Below are 22358 nucleotides of genomic sequence, written 5' to 3'. Positions count from 1 at the left end.
GGCGGAGTAATCCATTCCAGATAGGTAGATTGGCGACGGGCGCTCGCCCCGCCTCCAGCTCGGCTCTCTATTGGGGACGCCTGCCGCGCCGACAGCCGCGCCTGCGCATCCGTTTGGACCGGGCCGGAGCGGACCGGAGCCTGCGGAGCCGGAGCCGGAGCCTGACGGGAGCCGCCTGGGGACCGCGTGACCATGGGCCTGGCGGCCAGCGCGGAGCAGCCCGAGGGCGGCGCCGAGGGGTTCCACCTGCACGGGGTGAGTGACGTGGCGCCGGAGGGGGTGGGGTCGGGTGCTGGTCAGCTCCCTCCGCGGGGGAACCTCTCGGGCCTCAGTTTCCCCATGTGTCAGAACGATCGGGGTTCATCCCCGGTCCCCCCTCCGGGAGGGCCGCGCCCCCAGTCCATCCTTATGGAACATTTCTGACGTCATCGCGGTCGTCCTCTCCCCCGCCCCCGCCCCCTCCCTCCCCGGTGACCGGGGGCAGGCCGGGGCTGCGCCCCCTGCTGGTCGGGACCCGCCGCCCCGCCTGGCTGAGCGTCCACTCCGGGGCTTTTTTCTGCCCTGGGGCCCAAGCCCCTGGGTCAGCTCCACCAACCATGTAGGAGCGTCCCCCACGCCCCTGCCCCTGCTGCCCGCTCCGAGGCCAGAGCCCCCCAGGGGCGCCTCCGAACCGGGGCAGACGCGGTGCGTGCCGGGCCCTGGGCCGGGATGGAGCCCACGGGGCTCCTGTCAGCAGGCCGTGGCCCCGTTGTTGGCCTTGGCTCTTTTAAATGAGGTTTTTTTCTTTTCCCCAGTGACACACAGAGCCAGTGTTAGTGCGTGTGCGTACGTGTAGAGGTGGATGGACGGATGGACGGACGGATGGATGGGTGGATGGATGGACGGACGGATGGATGGGTGGATGGAAGGATGGGTGGAAGGAAGGAAGGAAGGAAGGATGGGTGGATGGATGGATGGACGGACAGATGGATGGGTGGATGGATGGATGGACGGATGGATGGGTGGATGGACGGATGGGTGGAAGGAAGGAAGGAAGGATAGATGGATGGATGGAAGGGTGGGTGGGTGGATGGATGGACGGATGGATGGACGGATGGGTGGATGGATGGGTGGGTGGATGGATGGACGGATGGATGGACGGATGGGTGGATGGATGGGTGGATGGATGGGTGGGTGGATGGATGGAAGGGTGGGTGGGTGGATGGACGGATGGGTGGATGGACGGATGGGTGGATGGAAGGATGGGTGGAAGGAAGGAAGGAAGGATGGATGGATGGATGGAAGGGTGGGTGGGTGGATGGATGGATGGATGGATGGACGGATGGGTGGATGGATGGGTGGATGGATGGGTGGGTGGATGGATGGAAGGGTGGGTGGGTGGATGGATGGATAGGTAGATGGGTAGATGGGTAGGTAGGTAGATGGGTAGATGGGTAGGTAGGTAGATGGGTAGATGGGTAGGTAGGTAGGTAGGTAGGTAGGTAGGTGGATGGATGGGTAGATGGGTAGATGGATATGGTTTCCGTGCTGAGTCTCAGGTTCCCCGCTTCTCTCCCTCCTCCCTGCCCATTGAGCCTCCTGATGGAGGCCATCCACCTGCGGCCATGGAGAACATCCTTATCCATCTTTTCACCAGTATTTATTAAGTGCCTGCTGGTGCTATCCGGTGCGCTTGGCCCTAGACAAAGACGGGAGTGCTTCCCCGCCAAGAGTGAGGCCTCATCGGAGGCCCCTTGGATTCTGGCTCTCCTCAGCTTTTCTTTCTTTTCTGTTACAAACAAGTTTTTGGGATGCTTTTTGCTTTTACATCATGAATTCCGGATCAAGGCCCTCTTCTATGTCCATCCACCACCTCACCTGACAGTGTAGGCCCTGTTCTGACCTCAGAGCCACAGGCTGGAAGGAGGGATCCCAGAGAACCTGTCAGAGAATGGGAGACCCCAAGGTAGGAGTGTGGCGCTGGGGTATGGGAGATCGCAGGCTCCAAGTATGTTGTAGACCATCTCCCTTGGCTTGGCTTCCCTCCACCTCCAGAGCTTTCCCCCAGGGCTTCACCACCGGCTCCCTTCCTTTTGTCTTCCACGTGGTGCCTCTGACAGTGCCCCCATAAACTGGGCCACGGTGTGACTGACGCTCATTTCCATGTGCTGCCACTCGCCCTTTCTTGGGAATTGTGTGTTGCTGGCATCTTGCAGACTTCAGTGCACACCAGGCACATGCTGTTGTCCCTCTGGGTCAGCTGTCCATCCTCTCCTCATGCCTGGTGGGTCCTCACTCCCGTAGGAATTCTCTTTGAGATGTGGCCCTCGATTCTCTTTCGTGACCCAGAACACACCTCATCCTGCTCTGTACAGATTGCTGCTTTTTTCCTGGTTCTGGTTCCAGGCTTTTTCCTGTTTGACTGATCAAAGTCCACGGTTTCTCTTCAGAACAGCCTCTTTGTGTTTGCTTTGCAAGTGGGTCAGGACACCCAGAGGAGAGACAACTGTGTGTTGGGTGGAAGCGGGGCCAGGCAGAGGCTGGTGACCCTCTCAGGACCAGGTTTAGGGCAGCCCGTGTCCAGGAGGCTCCTCTCCAAGCTGTGTTTGGCTAAATGTGGTTTGACTGCCATCAGCCTCAGCGGAAGGGGGAAACTCAGCCAGGCCTTTAAATTAGATTGATCTCCCATAGCCAGCAGGCTGACCCTTGTTCGCTCCCTTCTGCTGTGTTAGGTGGGCTGTGAGAGCTGACTTGGGTGTGGTTCCCAGAGGCCGACCGAGGAGGAAAGGGATAGAAGTTACTGGATTTCATCTCAACATGATGAACAATTTTCCAATGTTTGGAGCTGTTCTGCAGTGGGAGTGACTGCCTTTTGAGATGTCATTAGGAACATTCAAGGAGCAGGGTGCAGTAGAGAGAGCTTCCTACGTTCCTTGTTCTGAAATGATCTCTGGCCATTCCTACTGGCCTTCAAGGCTTTTCCTATTCAAAGTCCTTGTTTCTTAAACCTTTAAAACCAACTTGTGGTGATCAAAGGGAACTACACACTCCCTTGGGTGTGTCCTACCTTTTTGGGGCAGAGTATTTATACACTTTATGTTTCCTGTGCCGTGCTATGAGCTGGGGATACAAATACTAGAGCCAAGACAGCCTCTGCCCCCAGGGAGCATATGTTCTAATGGGGAGACAGCCCAGGAGGGGCCAGGAAGGGGAGTTTTGGTGCTTTGGTTGCCATACAGCTGCTTCAATTGAGTCCCGAGCTGGAAAGTGGAATAGGGGTGAGAAGATCATGGATGGATGGATGGATGGCCAGCCGGGGCGGGAGGTGGGGGGGGGTGGGGGTGGGGGGTGGGGGGAGGGGAGTGAATACAGCTGGAGCCAGGCCCTCGTGTGGTGGGCAGTGTCCAGACAGGACAGGGCTCCTCTTTCTGCTTAGGTTGCCATGGGACGTGATGGGTAGGACTTGGAATCTGGAAGACAAGTTCAGATTATACTTCCAGCACTGTCATCATTATTATGATGACCACCACCGTTACTATTTCTGTTATTAGCTTAGTACCCAGAGGCAGGTCCTCTGCTCTTATGGGCCATCTGTCTTGTCTTAGCTTCTGTATGAAGCAAGGCCCAGGGCCAGGATGGTCATGGTCACCATTGGTGCCATCATCCAGGAAGAGACCCTTGAATGCAAGGCATCCACCTGCCAGATAACCCCCTACTTTCTTCTCTTGGCTGAGGACAGGATGTCCAATAATACAAGAAAGTTTCCCTTGGCCGTCGCCATGACTGACATCTCAACACAGAACAACCCATTTTCCTCCAGAGAAATGGGACTCCTTCCTGGGCCCTGCCTTGTGTGGGTGCCATCCTGCAGATTACGTGCCAGTCAGGGATGCTGGATTCCCACACCATTGATGTGTTGATGAAGGCTGGAGCCTACATCCGCCATGTATACCTGGGGTTCCACTCCATCTCTGTGGGTAGAACACCCAGGAGTGAGCCACATTGGGGTGAGAGATGGGATGGAACCTCGCAGCCATGTTGGCCACTGGAAATGTTCTCTTGAAGAATCCTGTGCTCCCTTGGTAATCAGGAAGCTGATGGGCCACAGGAGTCTGTCTTTGCAGAGAGACCCTGGTTCTGAAGCAGGATTCATAGACCCACCTCACCATTATATGCCAGTCATCCCTATGGATGATTGCCTGGGGTCTACCCCCTCCCAGGCAGAGATTGGCTATTGTCCCATCATTCCAACAGAGCCCCACATAGCCACCTCCCCAGTGGTGTCACACCCGCCACCAGCTGTTTGGGGAGCTGCTGCACCACCCTCTTTGCCCATGAGCTGATCTGAGGCCGGGGGCTTTTGCCTGACCCTAGTGGAAGGAAGGTCAAGGGAGCTACCCACTTGGAGGGTACACCCAACCTAGCTCCACCCTCTCTAGAGCTTTTGCAGCAGGCTGAGGTGGGGGAGGGGGAGAGAAATGAATTTTTTCATGTTATCATGATGTTTTAAAAATCACTTCATTATTATAGTTTTGTATTTAAAAGTTCAGGTGTATTTAAAGAGAAAATCTGTGCAGCAAGTTAAACAAAACGAAAAACACTATTTTCTATTTTAAATGAATTTTTGCATGTAGTGAAATCTTACATGTGATGCCTTCCCCTCAGCCCGTTTGCTCAGGCCCCCTGTGCGTGTGTGTTTTTCACAAGCAGAAGCACATGCTGGTTTTGTGGTTCTGATCTGGGGGCTTCGCATGATTTCATTACCTCCTCAGATTGTTTTATCGTCCGTATTCGTAATTTCTAAAGGCGCTGGCCCATCTCGTTCGAGTTAACACGCTGCAGTTTATTCAGCTGCTGGATATTTAGGCTCTTTCCAGTTTTTTGACGTTAGCAATCACTTTTCTTTCCTATTTTCCTTTTTAAGGAGCCCCTCATTTATCAAGGCTTCGCAGGAAGCCATAGACCTCTTTGGGTTAAATAACCACGTAGTAGGTTGTGGTCTTACAGCGCACGAACAACAGTGACTTAAAATGATTTCGCGGTCTCTTTGTGACTCACGGACAAGCCCAGAGCATGATCTGATGGACGCAGTTCTGCATTTCCCATGACTGCTCATCCAGGGCTCGGCCACACCAAGCCCCTCATGGTATCAGGGAGATAGGAATTTCAAGCTGCTCTTTGCTTCTAGCGATGCAGTTGTTGTGTGAGTGAAGTACTTGTCCAAGTTATTGATCTAATTTATTGATTAAATAAATTCAATAATCTTACGATGATCTTTTGTCTCCCTTTCACACTCCGAGACCTTGACTGATGTGTTGGTTCTGACACAGGGGATGTGGAGAGGTTTTGTTTGTGGCTCCTATCGCTATCCTTGAATTTAAAGCGTTTACTCTTTACTCTTAGTATTTATGACATTCTCCATGTGTTGGTCCCTTCGCTGAAGCAGATTTCAATGCCTCCTTTCCTTGGAAGGTTCCTGAGGCGTGGTGGTCACAGACTTCTGGGGAGGAGCATTCGGCTTGCCGAGGACTCAAATGCTGGGCACCCTGTTTATTTCTGGGCCTGTACTTGAGGCCTGCCTGGCTCGGTCTGACTTTTCTTTCCTTTTTATTTCATGTTTTATTTTTTCCCAGTTACGTGCAACAACAGTTTTTAACATTCGTTCTTAAAATTTTGAGTTCCACATTCTCTCCCTTTCTCCCTTCCCGCCCCCATTGGGAGGGCAAGCAATTTGATATAGATTATCCATGTGGAGTCATGCAAAACATTTCCATAATAGTCACGTTGTGAAAGAAAATACAGTTGGTCTGACTTTTCCAGAGCTCACATCGCCTTTTTGTTTTGTTGTTAGGGTTTGCAACTTTTAAATCCACTTAGGTAATAATTGTACTGAGGGTTACAAGAAAGAATGCTGAATATTATAGTTTCCTTTTTTATTTTCAGAAATTCCATGTAGTTAAAAAACATGAATTATAACCCATATAGAAATTATCATCATATCAACATAAAAAATAAAACCATATTGAATACATTCTCCCCGTGTGGAACTGTGCCGTGCACTTTTACAATTTACTTTTAATATGTGGAATGAGACGTCTATTTCCGGAACATAGTTTAATAAAAAAGATGACTGTTCACAACACTGCAAATCTATTATGTACAAATTACTATTCCTTTTAAATATGTAATAAAATTATGATGTACATTTCTTTTCTCCTTTTTTTTCTTCCCTTCCCTTTCCCGCCGCCCTGTCATTAGGCACAAATGTGTTTATATGTCTGTAAAATCATTCTACATCCTAATAAATAGAATTTTATTAGTTCTCTGTTTGGCTGCAGATAGCATCTTTCTTCGTATGCTCTTTGTCATTGATTTGGTTATTTATAATAGTCAGAATGAATACTGTTAGGGGCAGCTGGGTGGTGCAGTGGTCAGAGCATGGGCCCTGGAGTCAGGACCCAGACACTTGTCACTTAACTAACTTTGTGGCCCAGGCCAAGTCACTTAACTCCAATTGCCTAGTCCAAAAAAAAAAGACAACAAACCCCAAACAGTGTCACTGTTACTGTATATTCTGCTTTTCATCATTTTCTGCACATATGGTCTTGTTAGTAAGGTTACTCGTGGTTTTGTGACTCCTGACCCCCAAGCCGATTCTGCCAATGAGCACTTTGGCCCTGGAGGGGGAGACCTGGAGTGGGGAGGGCTGGGCAATGGTTGTGAAGTTAGTTCAGGAGTCCTGGTGTGAGCTGATGAGGATCTTTGGGGTGTGAAGACAATGTGGGCCTGGGCACCTGGGCATGGTGGCAGGAAATCTGGGGAAGGTGCCAAGCTCAGCCTTGGCGTATTGAGCTGGAGATGTCTGTGGGATGTTGAGTTTGCCACGCTCTGTCAGCAGCTGGTGACGTGGCATGGAGTCTTTATTGCTCTAAACTTGACAAACAGCAGTAAGTACGATCACTTCCTTATATCAAGCACAGACAGACAGTATGTAGACGGCTCTCTGCAGTGCCTGGGTTGTGACTGAGGGGGCCCTGTCTGCCCTCTCTCTGCTTTTTACAAGTTTTGTGAATGGTCATGCTTTCTTTTCTTCATTTGGCGTCGTGATCAATACTCTCAGCTGGGTGGTGCAGTGGATAGAGTCAGGAGGACCTGAGTTCAAATCTCACCTCAAGACACTCACTAGCTGTGTGACCTTGGGCAAGTCACTTAACCCCAGTTGCCTCATCCTGGGTCATCTCCAGTCTGGATTCAGATGGCTCTGGAGGAGAAGTGAGGCTGTGACCTGTACAGCCCTCCCTCACTCAGAACAAAGTCAAGTGCAAGTCATGTCATTATTTCTCCGATGGCCTGGTCTTCTTCTGTAAGGAAGGACGAACACACACACACACACACACACACACACACACACACACACACACACACACACACACACACATCAATACTCTCCTCTCCCCCCCTACCTCATTTTAGAAGCATCTGTGGCTCCCTATTGGTTTCTCTGGCATTTCAATTGAGCCATTCCCCACTGGCTCCAGCCTGTCTTTTAAGATTGATTTGACTTTAGTTCTCCATGCCAGCCTGCCATGGACCCCAGGCCTTCCTCTGGGCTTTCAGGTGGGTTGTTCTTCCTCACTCAGGGCTCCTGGAATCTCTCCCTCTCCTCCTGGCTCAGCCTGAGGACCAGCTTCTCCTGGCATCCTTTTCTGAGCTCCCAAGATCCCCAGTGGTTGGTGCTCTTTCTGCAACTCCCCCCAACTTTGTATATATTAAAATCTAATTGTAATGGAGAATGTCAGGAGCATGTCACCTCCTTAAGGGCAGGGATTGTTTGTGGTGTTTTTATCTCTGACTCTAGAACCTGGCCAGGTGCTTGAACATGGTGGGTGATTAATGCGTGCTTGCTGATTCAAAGTTGTCCTGCCCTGTGGGGGTGTGGGAGACTAGCAGGCCTGGCATTTCCCGGGACTGGATCCAGCCCATGTGGGATCCAGACCATGTGGGCTGTGGCCTGAGCTCTGTGAGCTGTTTTGCTCCATGGTGAAGAGTCCTGTTAAGTGACCTTGTCATTACACCCCTTGGCACGTGATTCCCTCTGGAGTTAAAGTCTTGGCCTCCCCACTGTCCAGGGCCTCTCCTGGCTTCCCTTTCAAAGTGCATCTCTGGCAGTGGTTCCTGCTCTATGCTGTGCCCCCTTTACCTGACTGTTTCCTTGCTTGAACCCTCTTGGTTTCTTCCAGGTTGTGTCCTTGGAACACACCATGCACACGCTGTCCTTGCCTCGAATGACCTCCCTCCTCTTTCTCATCCAAATCCTGTCCATTCCTTAATGCCAGCAGCAGCCTTCTGTTAATGGAACCTTCCCCTTTGCCACACTCTGGCTAAACTTGCTTGTACAGCTGTGTTTGGTGTTCTTTAACCTGTGAAACACCAGGTGGCTGGAACCTTCTCCTCCCATTCCCCTGAAACTGGAATGCCGTTGGGAATTTAGGAGAGACTTGGGAAATGCTTGCTAATTGTATTAGGAACAAGGTGCTTAACTTTTCCGAAGAGAAAGCCATCTACTTCAGATAGTCAGTTAAAGGGGAAAATAGAAGGTGAATTAAAAAAAAAAAAAGGTTAGTGTCCATAATGTCCATCCTGGATTCATCTCCCACCTTCCGTCTCTGGCCAGCTACTGACCTTCCTGCTCTGGGGCTCAGCTGTCATGATCTCTGCCTGTTCACTTTGGATTCATTGACTCAGTTCTCTGGGTTTAATAGGGTGGAATCAGTGGAATTTGTAAGTCATAGTTGCCAAGAAGTCTGGTTGTTCTGTACCAGGTGGTACAGTGGATAGAGCCCAGGACCGGGAGTTGGAAAGAGTTGTCTCAGATGCTGTGTGACCTTGGGCAAGTCATTTTACCTCAACTTGAAATGGGGATAATAGAACTTACCTCACAGTCAGTAAGAAAATTCCTGTTAAGTGCCCTTAAAGTGCTGTATAGACCGTAGTTATTATCACTGCTGCTGTCAGTGCTAGTACTAGTATTACTACTACCACCACCGCCACCACTACAGGTGCTTGTCCTACTACTTCTGTGTCAGTAAGGCTTCATTTATGAGGTGCTTGTTCCAGTCTAGACACCAGGCTGTAGGGATGGAGGCAGATGGGCCAGTCTGGTTTCTTTAGCTGCTCCCCTTTGGATGGGTGAAGACCCCACCCTGAGGGGCCTCAGAAGCAGGGAAGCGGGGAGAGACAGAGGGGTGGTGCTCGAAGTGCTTGCTGGATTCTTGGCCTGAAGCATGGACTTAGTTCCTTGCCTGGCTCCTGTTTTCCAGGTTCAGGAGAACTCTCCAGCGCAGCAGGCTGGCTTGGAGCCCTTCTTTGACTTCATCATCACCATTGGCCACTCGAGGCTGGTGAGTCCAGGGGCAGGCCCTGTCCCTCCTGCTCCTCCCAGGGCTGGTGGGGAGAGGCCTTTTTCTGGGCGGAGAGTGGGGGGGAAGAGCAGGGTGGAGGGTGTGGGTTTGCCTGTGGGCCTCAGGATATGTTAATAGGCAGAAGCTTTGGGGGACCCCTCCCCACTTTCTCTCCCCAACCACAGAACAAGGAGAGCAGTACGCTGAAGGACCTGCTGAAGGCCAACATGGAGAAGCCAGTGAAGCTGGAGGTGTACAGCATCAAGACCTTGAGGGTGCGCGAGGTGGAGGTGGTACCCAGCAACATGTGGGGAGGCCAGGGCCTGCTGGGGGCCAGTGTGCGCTTCTGCAGCTTCCAGAGGGCCAATGAGCACGTGTGGCATGTTTTGGTAAGCAGATGCTGCCAGCATGCACTGCGGGCCCTTGCCCACCTCCTGGGCTCCCCAGGACTCCCCTTATGGACACAGCCAGGGGTAGGCCAGCCCCTGGCTCCATCAGCTCTTGATCCCCCACTGACTCCTGTCTCACCACCTAAGAATTCCTGGCTCCTGGAGTTCTCTTGTTCCTCTTCTGCAAATCCTCTGCTCAGCTGGTCCCCCCATCTCCCCTGCTTGACTTGCTTTCCTTCCCTGGAGGGTTCCCTCTGCCCCCAGCCACCGCTCCAGGTCGGCCCCCACAGCAGGCATCAGAACTGAAGCCATCCAGGCTCTGGGCCTCAGAAAGGCCCCGCATTCTCACCTTCTTTCTCCTTCCTGGCTCTCTCAAAGGAGGTGTTGTTCTGACCGCTGCGGGAACAGAATCCTCAGACTGTGCCCTCAGAGGACGGTGATGACAATGGGGATGCTTTTATGTAGCAGCTGACAGTTTGCAGCCATGTCATGTTTGATCCTCACAATAACCTTGTGGGGTAGATGTCATTGTTACTCTGACTTGACATGAAGAAACTGAGGCAGACAGGCTGAGACGTGTCCAGGGGTCGCACAGCTTGTACATGTCTGAGGCAGGATTTGAACTCAGATCTTCTGGACTCCAGGTCCGGAAGGCCAGTGGGGGGCCCAGCTGTCTTCAGTCCTTCTCACCTCACAAACCAAATGGTCCAAACCATTGTTTTTCAGGCATCTTTCTTTTCTTCTGGCTTCTCATCTGTCTGTGTCTAGCTGAGAGGCAGGGTAGCCTCAGCCTTGTCATCTGTAAAATGGGGATTACACTTTCTGTTGTGCTCCCCTTGTGGGGTCCCAGTTGAGGTTTGAATGAAGTAATGCCTGCTGTTATTGTGCTGGTGGTTCCGCTGGTCTTTGTTTCACGCCCAGCCACTGGCCCATCTCTTCCCTCCCCTGACCTTCACGTCTTTTCAGAGTTGTCTACAGGCTTGAGTTCTCCTCTCCCAAGCCCAGCCGGCCCGGTCTGCTTTTCCCCCTTCTCCCTAATAATTGCAACTTAAAAAACAACATTATCTTGGGGTTTTCCCTCACTTTTTATTCCTCAATAAGAGAATTCTCCCTCAAAACAAAGAATAAGAAAGAAAAAAGGATAAAAGCCAGTTTGGAGAGTAGGTGCCCCGTGGTCTCCCTGCAGAGAAGGGAGGGAGGTGTCACTGACATGGCTGTTTTCCCACTTGGCATCATTTGACTTTGCTGGTCCTGTGACCTCTCGACAATGAGGTGACTCCTCCTTGACCCTCATCTATTGCCCTGCTTTAGTTGCTCCTGCCATCATCATAGATAGTTTAGGATTTACGGGGACTTTGCTGGCAGCGTTCCTGCAGTGACCTCTTGGGACCAAAGCTGGTCGCTTAGTCATGTTCTCTGTGTGAATCCACTCTGCTTTCCAGAATTCTTTGGCTTGTTCTCAGCTCCCCCAGAATGCCAGCACCCCGTTTCCATCTTGTCTTTCTCTGTGTTCTCTTGTTGTCGGGATGCTGAGTGTCCTTCCGTCTGGCCACGGACAGTTTGAACGCTCTTGCCCATTCTCTCCAGCATGCCTGTGCTACTGCTCCCCCTGTCTCCTTGGCCGGGGCCCCTTCCAAGTTGGTCCCATGTCAGTCCACCCTCCTCCTCCCAGAATACCTTGGCCTTAGCCACTTTGTGTAAGGACAGGCACTTACCGAGAGGCAGCTCTGTGGTTCCATGCTCTTGTCTTGGCTGGTTATCCAGCCTACTTTGCTGCGTGTCCCCAGTGCCTTCAGCAGCCCTGACATGGGACAGGCATGTCACAAGTGCATGTGGCTTGGTTGGATCATCTGGCTGGGGGTCAGCGACTTGCCTATGATCTTTTTCTAATCCTCATCTCAGAGAACTCCAGAATTTTGAAAGGGGCCTCAGGGACCAATTAGGCCAAACTCAAGCCTGCTCACCCCAGGCTCAACATATGTCCCTTACTAAGAGCTGAGGTGGGGGGCGAGACAGGACCTTTCACATGGTGGGAGCATTCTTGGTGCGAAGATGTTCTAGATATCGTCCCTCAGCTTCTACCCCCTGGTCCTGGAGGGGGCCAAGCAGGCCCAATTTTGTTCCCCTTGGTCACCAATCTATCCCCCAGTAAATACTGGGCTCTTTTCTTCTTTGGGGATGAGCAGCCTTCATTCCTTCATCCCATCTGTGTTGATGGAGGGAGTCCTCATGTCTTTAGAATGTCGGAATGAGAAGAGACTTTCTTATTTCTTGTGAGTCATTGTTTAAGCACTCACTGTGTGCCAGGCACCATGCTGGGCACTGAAACTTCTCTGACCACTCCAAATGCCTTCTTCCCCTGGGGGAGATCATATGTGGTTTCCAGCCTGTGGCTTCCTTTTTGGTGCTTATTTGGGCTTTTAGTCACTTGCATCTGTGGTTCTTCTCCCCAGGATGTGGAGCCTTCATCCCCCGCAGCCCTGGCTGGGCTTCAGCCCTACACCGACTATATAGTTGGCTCTGACCAGATTCTCCAGGAGGTGAGGAAGCCCCTGCCCCTTGGGTCTCCTGCCAAGGTTTGGGCCCCTTCCCCAAGGTGAACTGGAGGCAGACTTGGCCTTGACTCCAGATCCTCGCACCCCTCTCCAGGCTGGGGGCTGTGCTGAGGATCTGGTTTTGGCCCTCACACTCATGAGAGCGAAGGAGGGTCAGCCTTGTGGCCAAGGTGTTGATATGTCCGTTTTCCATTCAGTCAGAGGATTTCTTCACACTCATTGAATCCCATGAGGGGAAGCCCTTGAAGCTGATGGTTTATAACTCTGAGACTGACTCATGCCGTGAGGTGGTCGTGACTCCCAATGGCGCCTGGGGTGGAGAAGGAAGGTACTGTCCTCTTGGGTGTCCCTGCCTATGGACTCTTCCAGCTTCACTGCCAGGGATGGGCAAGGTCTTTGATAGGTGGATCTCTTGGCTTACCTCCCTAATTCATTGTCATATGGGGTATCTGATTGATAAAATCACTGTGCCCTGATGACAAGGAGCTGCCAAAAATCCCCCCTCGTCATTTGACGGGTACCACCAACTTACCATCAGCATATAATAGACGGCCTGGGCTGTGGCTTGGTTAAGCTGGTGTCTGCCCTTCTTAGGCCATGGTCTGAGCCAGACTTCCAGGCTGCTGATTCCCCCGAGAGAGCAGCAGGAGCCATCTCTTAATTCCTCAGGCTGGGGAGGGGAAGGGAGCCAGGCTGAAAGCAGGAAGGAATACCTGGAGTCAGAGCTGGGCTACAGAGAGCCCTCTGTCCCCAGAGAGCTCAGCCCAGGGTTGGCATCTTGGCATGTCCTTTTCATCTGCAAACCCCTCTTCCAGGCAAGTCATGGGTGTAAAAATCTGCTCAGGCTAAAGTGGTTAATTCTAGCAGCACACATGGAACTGAATTAGGGTCCTGGATCTGGCCCTCTGTCCTGAGCATTAGCTCTGCTAACCAGGTAGGGCCGACAAATTGAGGGAGGGAATGGGGGAACACGGACCACATGGAGAAAAGTCTTGTATTCCATTGTTATTTTTGGTGTCCCACAGTCTAGGATGCGGAATTGGATATGGGTATTTGCACCGAATCCCTACTGTCAGCCCAAAGAAACCCCTGGACACTGGGCCACCTGTGGCCCTCTCCACTGAAACCCTTTCGTCCAGCCCAGGCCAGGGAGGCTACACAGAGGTAGGATGAAGGTCTTCCTGCTGTGGTCTGTCTGGTCAGGTGGGCAGCCACGTATGCTTCCTTGGCTTGAAATATGTCTAATGGATATTTTTCACCTGGTAGGATGGATTTCAGTGGGAGGGATGAGAAGTGGGGGCTCAGAGGACTTGCTGTTGTTTGGGTGTTTGAGAGAGAGAGTTCTCTTGGCTTTTAGAACCTTTGTATTTTTTTCATCTATGGAACTATTTTAACAGACTTTAGGAACACACATTAGTTTATTTTATGGTAAGGACGCTTCATATTCTATGATGTTCTTTTTAAACAAAATACTAAGTGCAGTTTATTCATTCCCTGCCCACCCCCTTCTCTGTCTTTTTACTTAAAAAAATATTATCATGAACTTGTTAAACATGGATATTTCCATTCGTACTATTATACATGAAACCATGAATCTGTTACAGACAGCCTTTAAAAAAAAGGATGCATTTGATTTAACACAGCAGTGCCCACACTGCCCTTCCTGTCCCTGTCTCTGTCAGTGTGTCCGTGTGCCCTCTCTGTATGAACTGTGGTCCTGTTTGGCTCACTTTCCTCTGCATCAGCTCATATGAATCTTTGCAGATTTTTGAGTGTCCCTTCCATGATCTTGTTGTGCAATAATATTGTGTTCACACACCCTAATTTGTTCAGTTGTGCTGCAGTCGATGGGCATCCCCTTTACTTAGTGTTCTTTGTCACCACAAAAAAGAACCCTATAAATGTTTGTTTACATTTGGGTGCTTTGCCTGTCTTTGACTGTCAGGGGAATGGTTCACACCTTAGTTAAGGTGTCACTGGGCCAAAGGGCAGGCCATAGTTTAATTATTTGCCAGAATGATTGGATCAGTGTCACCAACCTCTCCAATAATTGTCATTTTCCATTTTTTTAATCTTTGCCATTTGATAGGTGAATTGGAGCCTCAGAGTCTTAGCTCTAATTTGCATTCCTCTAAGTTTTAATGATTTAGATCATTTTTTCATATGGTTATTGATCCTCTTTACATTGGGGTGGCCCTGTAGGTCCTCAAGTGCAGCCCTTTGATGGAATCCAAACTTCACAGAACAAATGCCAAAGTTTATCTACTCTTCTGTAGTCTTATTCTGACACTTGCTGGTTCACACCCTTGGACCATCATCTCTTGGGGAGTGGCTTTTACTCTTCAGGGTTTATATCAGTTCCCTTATATCTTGAATATCAGAACTTTACCAAGAATTTATCAAGAAAAATTCTATAATTCTGTGTAGATTTTGCTTATGTAAAGCCTTTTAACCCCCTTTTCAGAGTGTTTCCTGAGCCATCATCTGATTTGATTCTCTTGCCACCCCAAGAGATAGGTAGGGCAAATGGGCAAAACCAATTCTACCTGAGTGACCTGTAGGAGGTTACGTAGCAGTGTCAAGTCCTTGGCAAAACCTGAAGTGGGGCCTGTGTCTTCTGGCATCAGGCTAGTCTGATGTCACTGTGCCTTGGGAAAGGAGCAGACAAAATCTGGGCAAGGAAAATGGAGGGAGGGGGAAGATGACTCCCAAAGGGCCGCAGGGAGAGCTGTGAAGCCAAGCAGATGGCCGAGCCTTGGTCATTCCCACCCATCCGCAGCACGTGGCTCCACCTCCTCTCTCTCCTGGCCAGCACCAGTCGGCTATCTCTGCCATAGGCCTTTCTGCTTGGGGTTCTTCAGTGTGGAAGAATCAGGTGGGCCCTGAAAGTGTGAGGCCTGGCTTGGCTGTGGGAGCCTTGTCTGCAGAGGTGGCCTCTGATGACACACCCAGAAAGGGCAGGTTCCAGCTGCCATGGCTTTGCCTACAAACACATCCAGAGGCTCCCCTTTGTTTTCTGAGATGTAAATTTTACATTTGGATGCTCCTTGTTACCAGCAGGGCCTACTCTGAGGGGAGTGGGGAGGGGTTAGCATTTCTTGTGATTGTTACAGCACCAGCAGAATGGTTCACCTCAAAGGACAAAAAAGGAATGATGGCCCTAGGGAGGTAGCCATCGCTGTGGCCAAACTCATGCTGTCTTGGGTTTGTGGTGTTTTTTAGGCTTCGTTGCAGGCACCAGATTCCCCATTTGAGGGGGTTACGGATGTCCTTGATATGGACCAATCCTCAGCCTCAAGGAGGGATGCTTATTCTGTGGAGACATCACTTCAGCCACCTCCCCCTGTCCAGCGAGTCATGGACCCAGGTATCCATAAAGGAGATGAGTAGACACGAGTTCTTCCTTCTTTTAAAAAAAGTTTACTGATGTATTAGCTTTTTATATCATAGCTGCCCCCCACCCCCACCCCCCGTAAAGGGAACTCTTTATTATCACAATGCCAGCAAGAAATAGTTAAGCCAAACTCAATATCATGACAGTGTCTGGTAGCAGGGCAACATTCTCTGCCCATAGGGTGTCATTGCTACTGAGATGAAGGAAGGGTAGGCGAGTTCATGAAGGGGACTCTTCTAAGTGATACCCCTGAAGATGCTATGCCTCAAAGTGGCTTCTGAAAATAAGGAGCATTTCAGATACGACTAAGATATCACTCTATGTGGAAGCAGTGCTCTGACTCCAGGGCATCTGAGATGCCTAGAGTAGGCCTTCATCATGCTCAGTCAGTTTTCTTTGGCCTCCCCATGGAGGGGTGGAGGTGGGTGCTCGCCTTTCCAAAGTCCTGTTTTGGACCAGCTTGTGACTGCAGTCCCTGCTGATACCCCACCAGGCTGTCATGTTTATTTTTTCCCTCACTTATTGGGTTTGGAGATGTTCTTGCCCAGCTCTGGGCTTCCATGGCAGAAGAGGGAGATTGCTGCCTTCTCTTCCCTCCCCTCCACTTTCTGTTTCTCATTCCCAACAGCTTATCACCATTTTCTTTCAGTGTCTGGAACCTAGATGGTTTGGCTGGTTTGCATTCAGGGCTCATCACCGAGCTGGGGCGATGGAGCCCAGATCCCCTCTTTCTTACTGCTGAGTCCCTGGGTCTGGTCTAGACTGATATGGAAATACACTGGATAGCAAAGGATTTCGGTGTCCAGGGGAGCAGTTGTGAGGAAGGAGTCACTCAGAAATGACCAAAGAAAGGATGAGGCTCTGGAGGAGAAGGCAGGGAAGTTGGAGGGAGGGTTGGGTATGGTGGAACCTCGTGTACTTAGACTGGGGGCAGTGTCTCCCGTTGGTGGCTGAAGGAGCACGTTCCTCTTTCTCCTTAGGGTTTCTTGATGTTTCTGGTATTGCCCTTTTGGACACCACTGATGTCACGCCCCTGCCTACCACAACCTCCTCTGTCTCCCTCCACTCTTTGGGGGAGTCTGTGCTAGGAACGGAGGGTGTCCTCCCCAGCAGAGAGCCACTTGCATACAAAGGTGAGTGCTTCTCAGAGCTTCTGATCCTTCCTGGTTGAAAAGAAAGGAGTAGGAATTCTTTACCCAGCCCACAGGTGACATGGACGGCCATACCCATTGGAAGATGCTTTCTTGCTGCCCTGCCAGTGGAGCTTAGACTGTGGGCCTAAGCCATGTGCTGTCTTGTTGAGTCTGCCTAGCAGCACCCACAGAATTTTGAGGGCTGCAAGGGACCTCAGTGGCCACATGTAAAAATGTTTCCCCAGTCACGTATGTGACAAGGAGCCTTTGCTTGGAAGCCTCCAGGGAGTGGAGCCTCCTGAGGCAGCTCTAGCACTGGTCTTCCAGACCTCCCACTTCCAATGGCCTCTCAGTTGCTTTGATCTCTCGCTCCCAGTGCTCCTCTGGGGCCAAGCAGAGTGAATCTTCCTCCTCTGGGTAATGGTGTGACCCACTCCCCACCTAGTCCTTTCTAGGCACACAACTATTGGGTTGGTCCTTGTAAGGCAGGAAATGAGCCTTTTAAGGCCCTTTCCCACCCTGTGTACCCTCTGGCTTGCCCTCTGCCATTACAGTGTGTTTCCTAACTTGGGGGTGCCCAGAGCTGTGCTTGAGATGTGATCTGATCAAGGTAGAAAAAACGAGGCTCCTTTCCCCCTCCCTCCACCTGCCCCAAGCCTGGATGCTCAGCCTTCTGTAATGCTGCCCATGATGGCATTAGCCTAGGCCACTATGTTATCCTGTGGGCATATGTTAAGCTTGTGGTTCACTAATTCCCCCAGGTCTTTTTCAGACAGACTGTTCTCTAACAGAGCCATCCCCATCTTGGATTCATGAAGTTAGATTTTTGGAATTCACATTTACCCCTTATCACCGTCTTCTGACTGTATTTGGCCCAACATTCTATCTTGCCAGGGTCTTTCTGAATCCTGACTGTCACCCAGTGTGTTAGCTGTGGTTTCCAGCTTTTTGTTATCTGTGAACTGGATGAGTGTGCCCTCTGCCTTTACACGGGGGTCATTGACTGAAATGGCAAACAGCATGGGGCCAGCAGGGATCTTGGGATCTTCCATTAGAGGCAGAGCATCGATGACTATTCTTTGGGTCTGGCCATTCATCTGGGTCCATTCTGCCAACTGGCCTTGTCATCTGGCCCACTTGTCCATCTTTTCCATGAGAATTAAATGGAAGGCTTCTTATCGAGTGCTTTGCTAAAATCTAGATAAACTCGCCCGAAAGCATCTTCCTGATCTGCTGCTTTAGTCACCCTGTCTCCAGAAGGGGAAAAGGTCAGTCTGGCAGGACTTTGCCATCCCTCCTCTCTTTTCTGGGAGTTCTCTAACCATCCCTCTGCTGGTAGGTTCTGGGATCTTGGCAGCTACAAAGAGTCAGGTCCAGTGGTGGCTTCAAGTTTGTAGATGGGGCCATTTGTCCTGCAGTCCTCCAGGACTGTTTCACGAGCTCTGATAGGGTCTGCACTCACACTTGCCCCTTCTTCTAGCTCCCCTACGACAGGGGCTGTGAAATGTCAGGGGTGGCATGGCGCTCTCACCACCCCCTCCTTGACCGTTTGGCTTTTCTGCTGCCTGCGGTCATTCTCCTTAGCAGAGAGAAGCAAGTGAGGGCTGAGCTCTTCTTTCTGTTGTTCTTGTCTGCCCATGTGCCCAGAGCAGAGCTCCTGCCCCTTCTTGGGGGACCCTCTGCTCCCCAAATGTCCCCGAAGAGCCCTTCTTGTTGACCCTGGCTCTCACGCTCAGTTCCAGCTTATGCTGAACTCACTGGCAAGATGCACCCTGTTGGGTCTGCCCAGTGGTCCCTACTGGCCACTCTCCACAGTGACTAACCTTCTCTGTATCTGTCTCAAGTACTTCAGACAGTTCCTCCCTTTCCTCCTTCCCGAAGTTGTTTCTATCTGTGTCCTCAGACCTTCACCATTGAGAGAGCCTCATGCTGTGTGGGCTGAGTGAACTTTACTGAAATGAATTACCATCTCTACCCTGACCCTTCTCAGATCTCCTTTTCCTGCCCTGGTCTTTTTGCTGACCTCTCACCTTGCATCTCCTCCTGTCTTTCAGACATCTCACAATGGACTTCCAGTAGACATCTTAAACTCAACATGTGCAAAGCAGAACTCATTAGCTTTGCCCCAAATCCTTTCCTCCTCCCCTTCCCTGTTGCTGTAGAGGGTAACGTCATCCTCCTGTCCCTCAGTCTCCCAGCCTAGGAGTCAGCCTGGATTCCTCATGCCCCCTTATCCAGTGTAGTGACAAGGCCTGTCGATTGTACCTCTGCAGCATGTCTCCTCTGACTCTGCCACCCCTGGTGCAGGCCCTCATCCCCTCACACCCGCACTGGTACAGTAGCTGCTGGGCAGTCTCCCCCCGTGACAGTGCATCCTCCACTCAGCTACTGAAGGGATTCTCCTAAAATGGAGGTCTGATCATGTTAAACTCCAGGGGCTCCCTATTGCCTTTAGGACCAAGTACAAAATGTTCTGTCTGGCATTCAGAGCTCTTCATGAGCTGCCTCCTCCCATCGTTCCAGTCTGCTTACACCTTCCTTCCTAGCACAAACTCTGCGCCCAGTAACCCTGGCCCCCTGGGGGTTCCTCCATCGCTCAGCTCTGGGCATCCTCTCTAGCCGTCCTGTGCCTGAAACGCTCTCTCTCCTTCACTCCCAACCTTCCTGACTAAAGCCTCATCTACAGGAAGTCTGCTTCAACCCCTCCCAATTCTTAATCGTCTCCTATTTATCCTCGCTTTGTTTCACCCATTAAATTGTGAGCTCCTTGAGGACAAGGACTGTCTCCTGGCTCTGGGTGTACCCAGTGCTTAACCCAGTGCCTGGCACATAGTAGGAGCTTAATGTCTATTGACTGATTGTATCTCTAGAATTTTAAACTGTTCTAATGTCTCGGCTTCTTGTGGGACCCCTCCCCACTTCCTTCTCCTTTCCAGCCCTGCACTCTAATGGATCCTCGAGGTTCCCGGTGAGAATCAGGTGGAGACCTTTAGGAAGAACTTGTCATTTGGGCAAATTAAGTGATTGTTGGTGCTTCGATTTCTTCTTTCCACCCTTTTGTAGCAGACATCCCCTTCATTGTCTGGGGGTCAGCATGGGCTCTGACGCCCGACAAGACTGTGTCCACTCATTCAGTCTCTGTCCCTGTTGGTCATCGCTCAGCTGTTTTCCATGGTGGTCCCTTCTCTGCTCCCTGCTAGGGTCTGGTGCTCACCACCTAAGGCCTCAGGTTCCAGCTGCCCACGCTGAGTAGGGACATTGGCCACTTCTGAGCATCTCAGTGCTTTTTCTTCCATTTTAACCCCTTTGCTTTGGCCTTTGAGGCTTTTTTCTTAGGATCTTAGGCAGAGCTGGGGAGCTCGCCTCTCACCTCTCCTACTGCTCTCTTTTTTGCGGGGGAGGTTAGTTTGTGATTGGGGAATACAGCCAGCAGCACAAGGGGACTGCTTTGTTCTTACCTCTGTACTCCCAGGGCCTGGCAGCGTGTAGGGGCTGAATGACCTTGCCATTCTTAGAGGGCTGTTGGACATACTGGGGATTCTGACCAGTGGGATGCGCAGCATGTGACCCAGCAGAGAACAGCCAGTGCTGTGTCAGAGTTCTGAGGGTCAGTCTCTGATTTTCAGACCAGTCACTGACCACCAGTGCCCCATCTCGGAACGGCCAGCCAGAGCCTGTGCGGTGAGGCCTTGAGCTCCTGAGGCTCTTCAGGCCTCTTCAGTGGTGGTCCTGATTGTGCCAGGCACTTGTGGTCAGCAGACCTTGTCCTGCATCTGACTTCTCAGTTAGGGTATCTTTGTTGCTGCTGCTGCCATCTGCATGGTGTCTTGTCTTTTCCTGATTCATTACTGAATTCATTGTCTTTCAGATGAAACTGCAGAGTTTAGGTCGGATCTCGAAAACTCTGTCCTGCAGCAGCCAGATCCTTGCTCACCCGTGACCCGTCCTAACGACATCTCCAAGGCAGCACTTGAGACTGATGAAGCCCCTGACCTTCTCCCAGCCCAGACTGAGATGCCACCAGCTGGGGAGAGTAGGGGGCAAGCTGAATCAGAGGGGGCAGGCACTGCCCTCAAGTAACACACTTGCATGGACAACCCCATTCCCAGAAGACTTTCCTCGGCTTTGCGTCCTCCCTAATGTCCCTTCACCTGTCTGATTGGATACCAGCAACCTGTGGTGATCACAGTTCTCATTCTAGATTGGGAGACTGATGGTGTGTGAGGTCAGGAGCTCATGGTGCCCAGGGCTGTCCACAGCCCTGCCTTGGCTTCTCTGCTGACCTTCGGAGCCTTGGGCCTTAAAGAGGCCGTGAAGGAATCGTGGACCTTGTGCAGTCAGAGCCCCTCCGCTGAGTTCCTGGATCTCTGGGGCAGGAAAACAAGTGAGAAAACCTTGTATGCCCTTCCTGGGAGACTCTTCTCTGAGCCACAGATAGCTGGGAGCAGTAGAAGCCTGGCTTAGCTGTGGTGTGAGTCTGAATTTAATGTCTAGGCCTCATTGTTTTCTTCCATTGGGAGGGGATTCTAAGCAGCTGGCCCATGAGGGACCTGGACAAGGAAGCAGCAGGTTGCTGACAAGTTCCAGGGTGGCTGGTGGGGCCTTCAGGAACCGGAGGTTCAGGGGGATCCTGAGGGGGGGGGGGGCGCACCTCACTAGGCACAGGGCTGCCCAGACAAGACTGTGTTAGCTGTCTTTGTCTTACAAGGAGGCTTGCTTCATTTAGTCTGGGTCCAGATTGATTATTTATAGAGTATTAGAGGCACAGCCCCCCTGGAGGGGATGGGCTGTACGGGGCAATCGTTAGGATTGGGAAAACATCCTGATAGGAGGGACCCTGGTGCAGGACGTGGGCACAGTCAGTCTTTAGGGGTGGAGGGGTTCCCATCCTGCTCCCTCTGGGCTTGCCCACACTGTCAGGGGCATGGGAGTGGGATTGGGAGAGGACTTATGGAGGGGTCAGTCCTTCGTTCTCCCCAGGCCTGAGGAGCACAGCTGAGCCTCAGCTGTGTGCGTGCATGCGTGTGTGTGCTGTGATGGTTAACACTAATCTGATGCTGGGTGGATTCCTTGGCTTTTTGATAAAGACATTGTTTGCTGAAGACTGCCCTCGTTTTCTTTGTTCCCTTGCATAATCCTGTGGGACCCATGGGTGGAAAGGGGAGATGGGAGGGACACATGAAGGAATGGTTCCTGCCTGTGTGAAGTTGCTCTGGGCCAGGCTTGGATGCAGAGCAGGTATGAGATGACAGGAGGAAAATGGGGGTGGAGGAGGGCCTGGCTAAAGGGGAAGGCCATCTCATCAGCTTCTGGGGATTCATGAATCACCTCAGTGCCACTGACTTTCAGATTTGTTTGTCCTGCCCTAATCTCTGCTGCTGACCTCCAGTCTGGCCTCTCTATTAGATATCTCTGGAAACTAGATGTCCAGTAGATATGTTCAAAACCAGGCTCATCTTTCCCTCCAAAGTCACCCCTTCCTTCCTTCCCTCTTACTGTGTAGGGAA

General features: G+C 51.3%; 1 protein-coding gene across 6 annotated transcripts; it reads left to right on the top strand.

Moving 5' to 3' along the window:
• The first annotated feature begins 62 nt into the window (after window positions 1-62).
• Window positions 63-21953, top strand: GORASP1 (golgi reassembly stacking protein 1). Of its 6 annotated transcripts, none has more exons than XM_072598974.1 (9): window positions 63-255; window positions 9300-9380; window positions 9566-9769; window positions 12223-12309; window positions 12522-12652; window positions 13350-13488; window positions 15547-15691; window positions 16699-16851; window positions 20720-21953. In XM_072598974.1, exons 1-9 carry the CDS (start codon window positions 193-195, stop codon window positions 20929-20931), a joined length of 1215 nt encoding a protein of 404 aa, XP_072455075.1. In that variant the 5' UTR covers window positions 63-192; the 3' UTR covers window positions 20932-21953. The 6 variants fall into 6 exon arrangements, with proteins under 6 accessions (XP_072455075.1, XP_072455077.1, XP_072455076.1 ...); XM_072598976.1 differs by having other exon boundaries at window positions 74-255; window positions 9566-9655; XM_072598975.1 differs by having other exon boundaries at window positions 86-255; window positions 9566-9655; window positions 16675-16851.
• The last annotated feature ends 405 nt before the right edge of the window (window positions 21954-22358 follow it).

Source organism: Notamacropus eugenii, chromosome 3, assembly GCF_028372415.1.
Source record: "Notamacropus eugenii isolate mMacEug1 chromosome 3, mMacEug1.pri_v2, whole genome shotgun sequence".
Taxonomy (NCBI): Eukaryota; Metazoa; Chordata; class Mammalia; order Diprotodontia; family Macropodidae; genus Notamacropus; species Notamacropus eugenii.
This window is presented reverse-complemented; position numbering and strand designations above follow the sequence as displayed.

Excerpts from the sequence above, each read along its gene's own strand:
- GORASP1 (XM_072598973.1), top strand. The coding sequence starts at position 193 with ATGGGCCTGGCGGCCAGCGCGGAGCAGCCCGAGGGCGGCGCCGAGGGG. Across the intron at positions 9,770-12,222 it reads AGCACGTGTGGCATGTTTTG|GATGTGGAGCCTTCATCCCC; the intron begins GTAAGCAGATGC and ends TCTTCTCCCCAG. Across the intron at positions 12,653-13,349 it reads GCCTGGGGTGGAGAAGGAAG|TCTAGGATGCGGAATTGGAT; the intron begins GTACTGTCCTCT and ends GGTGTCCCACAG.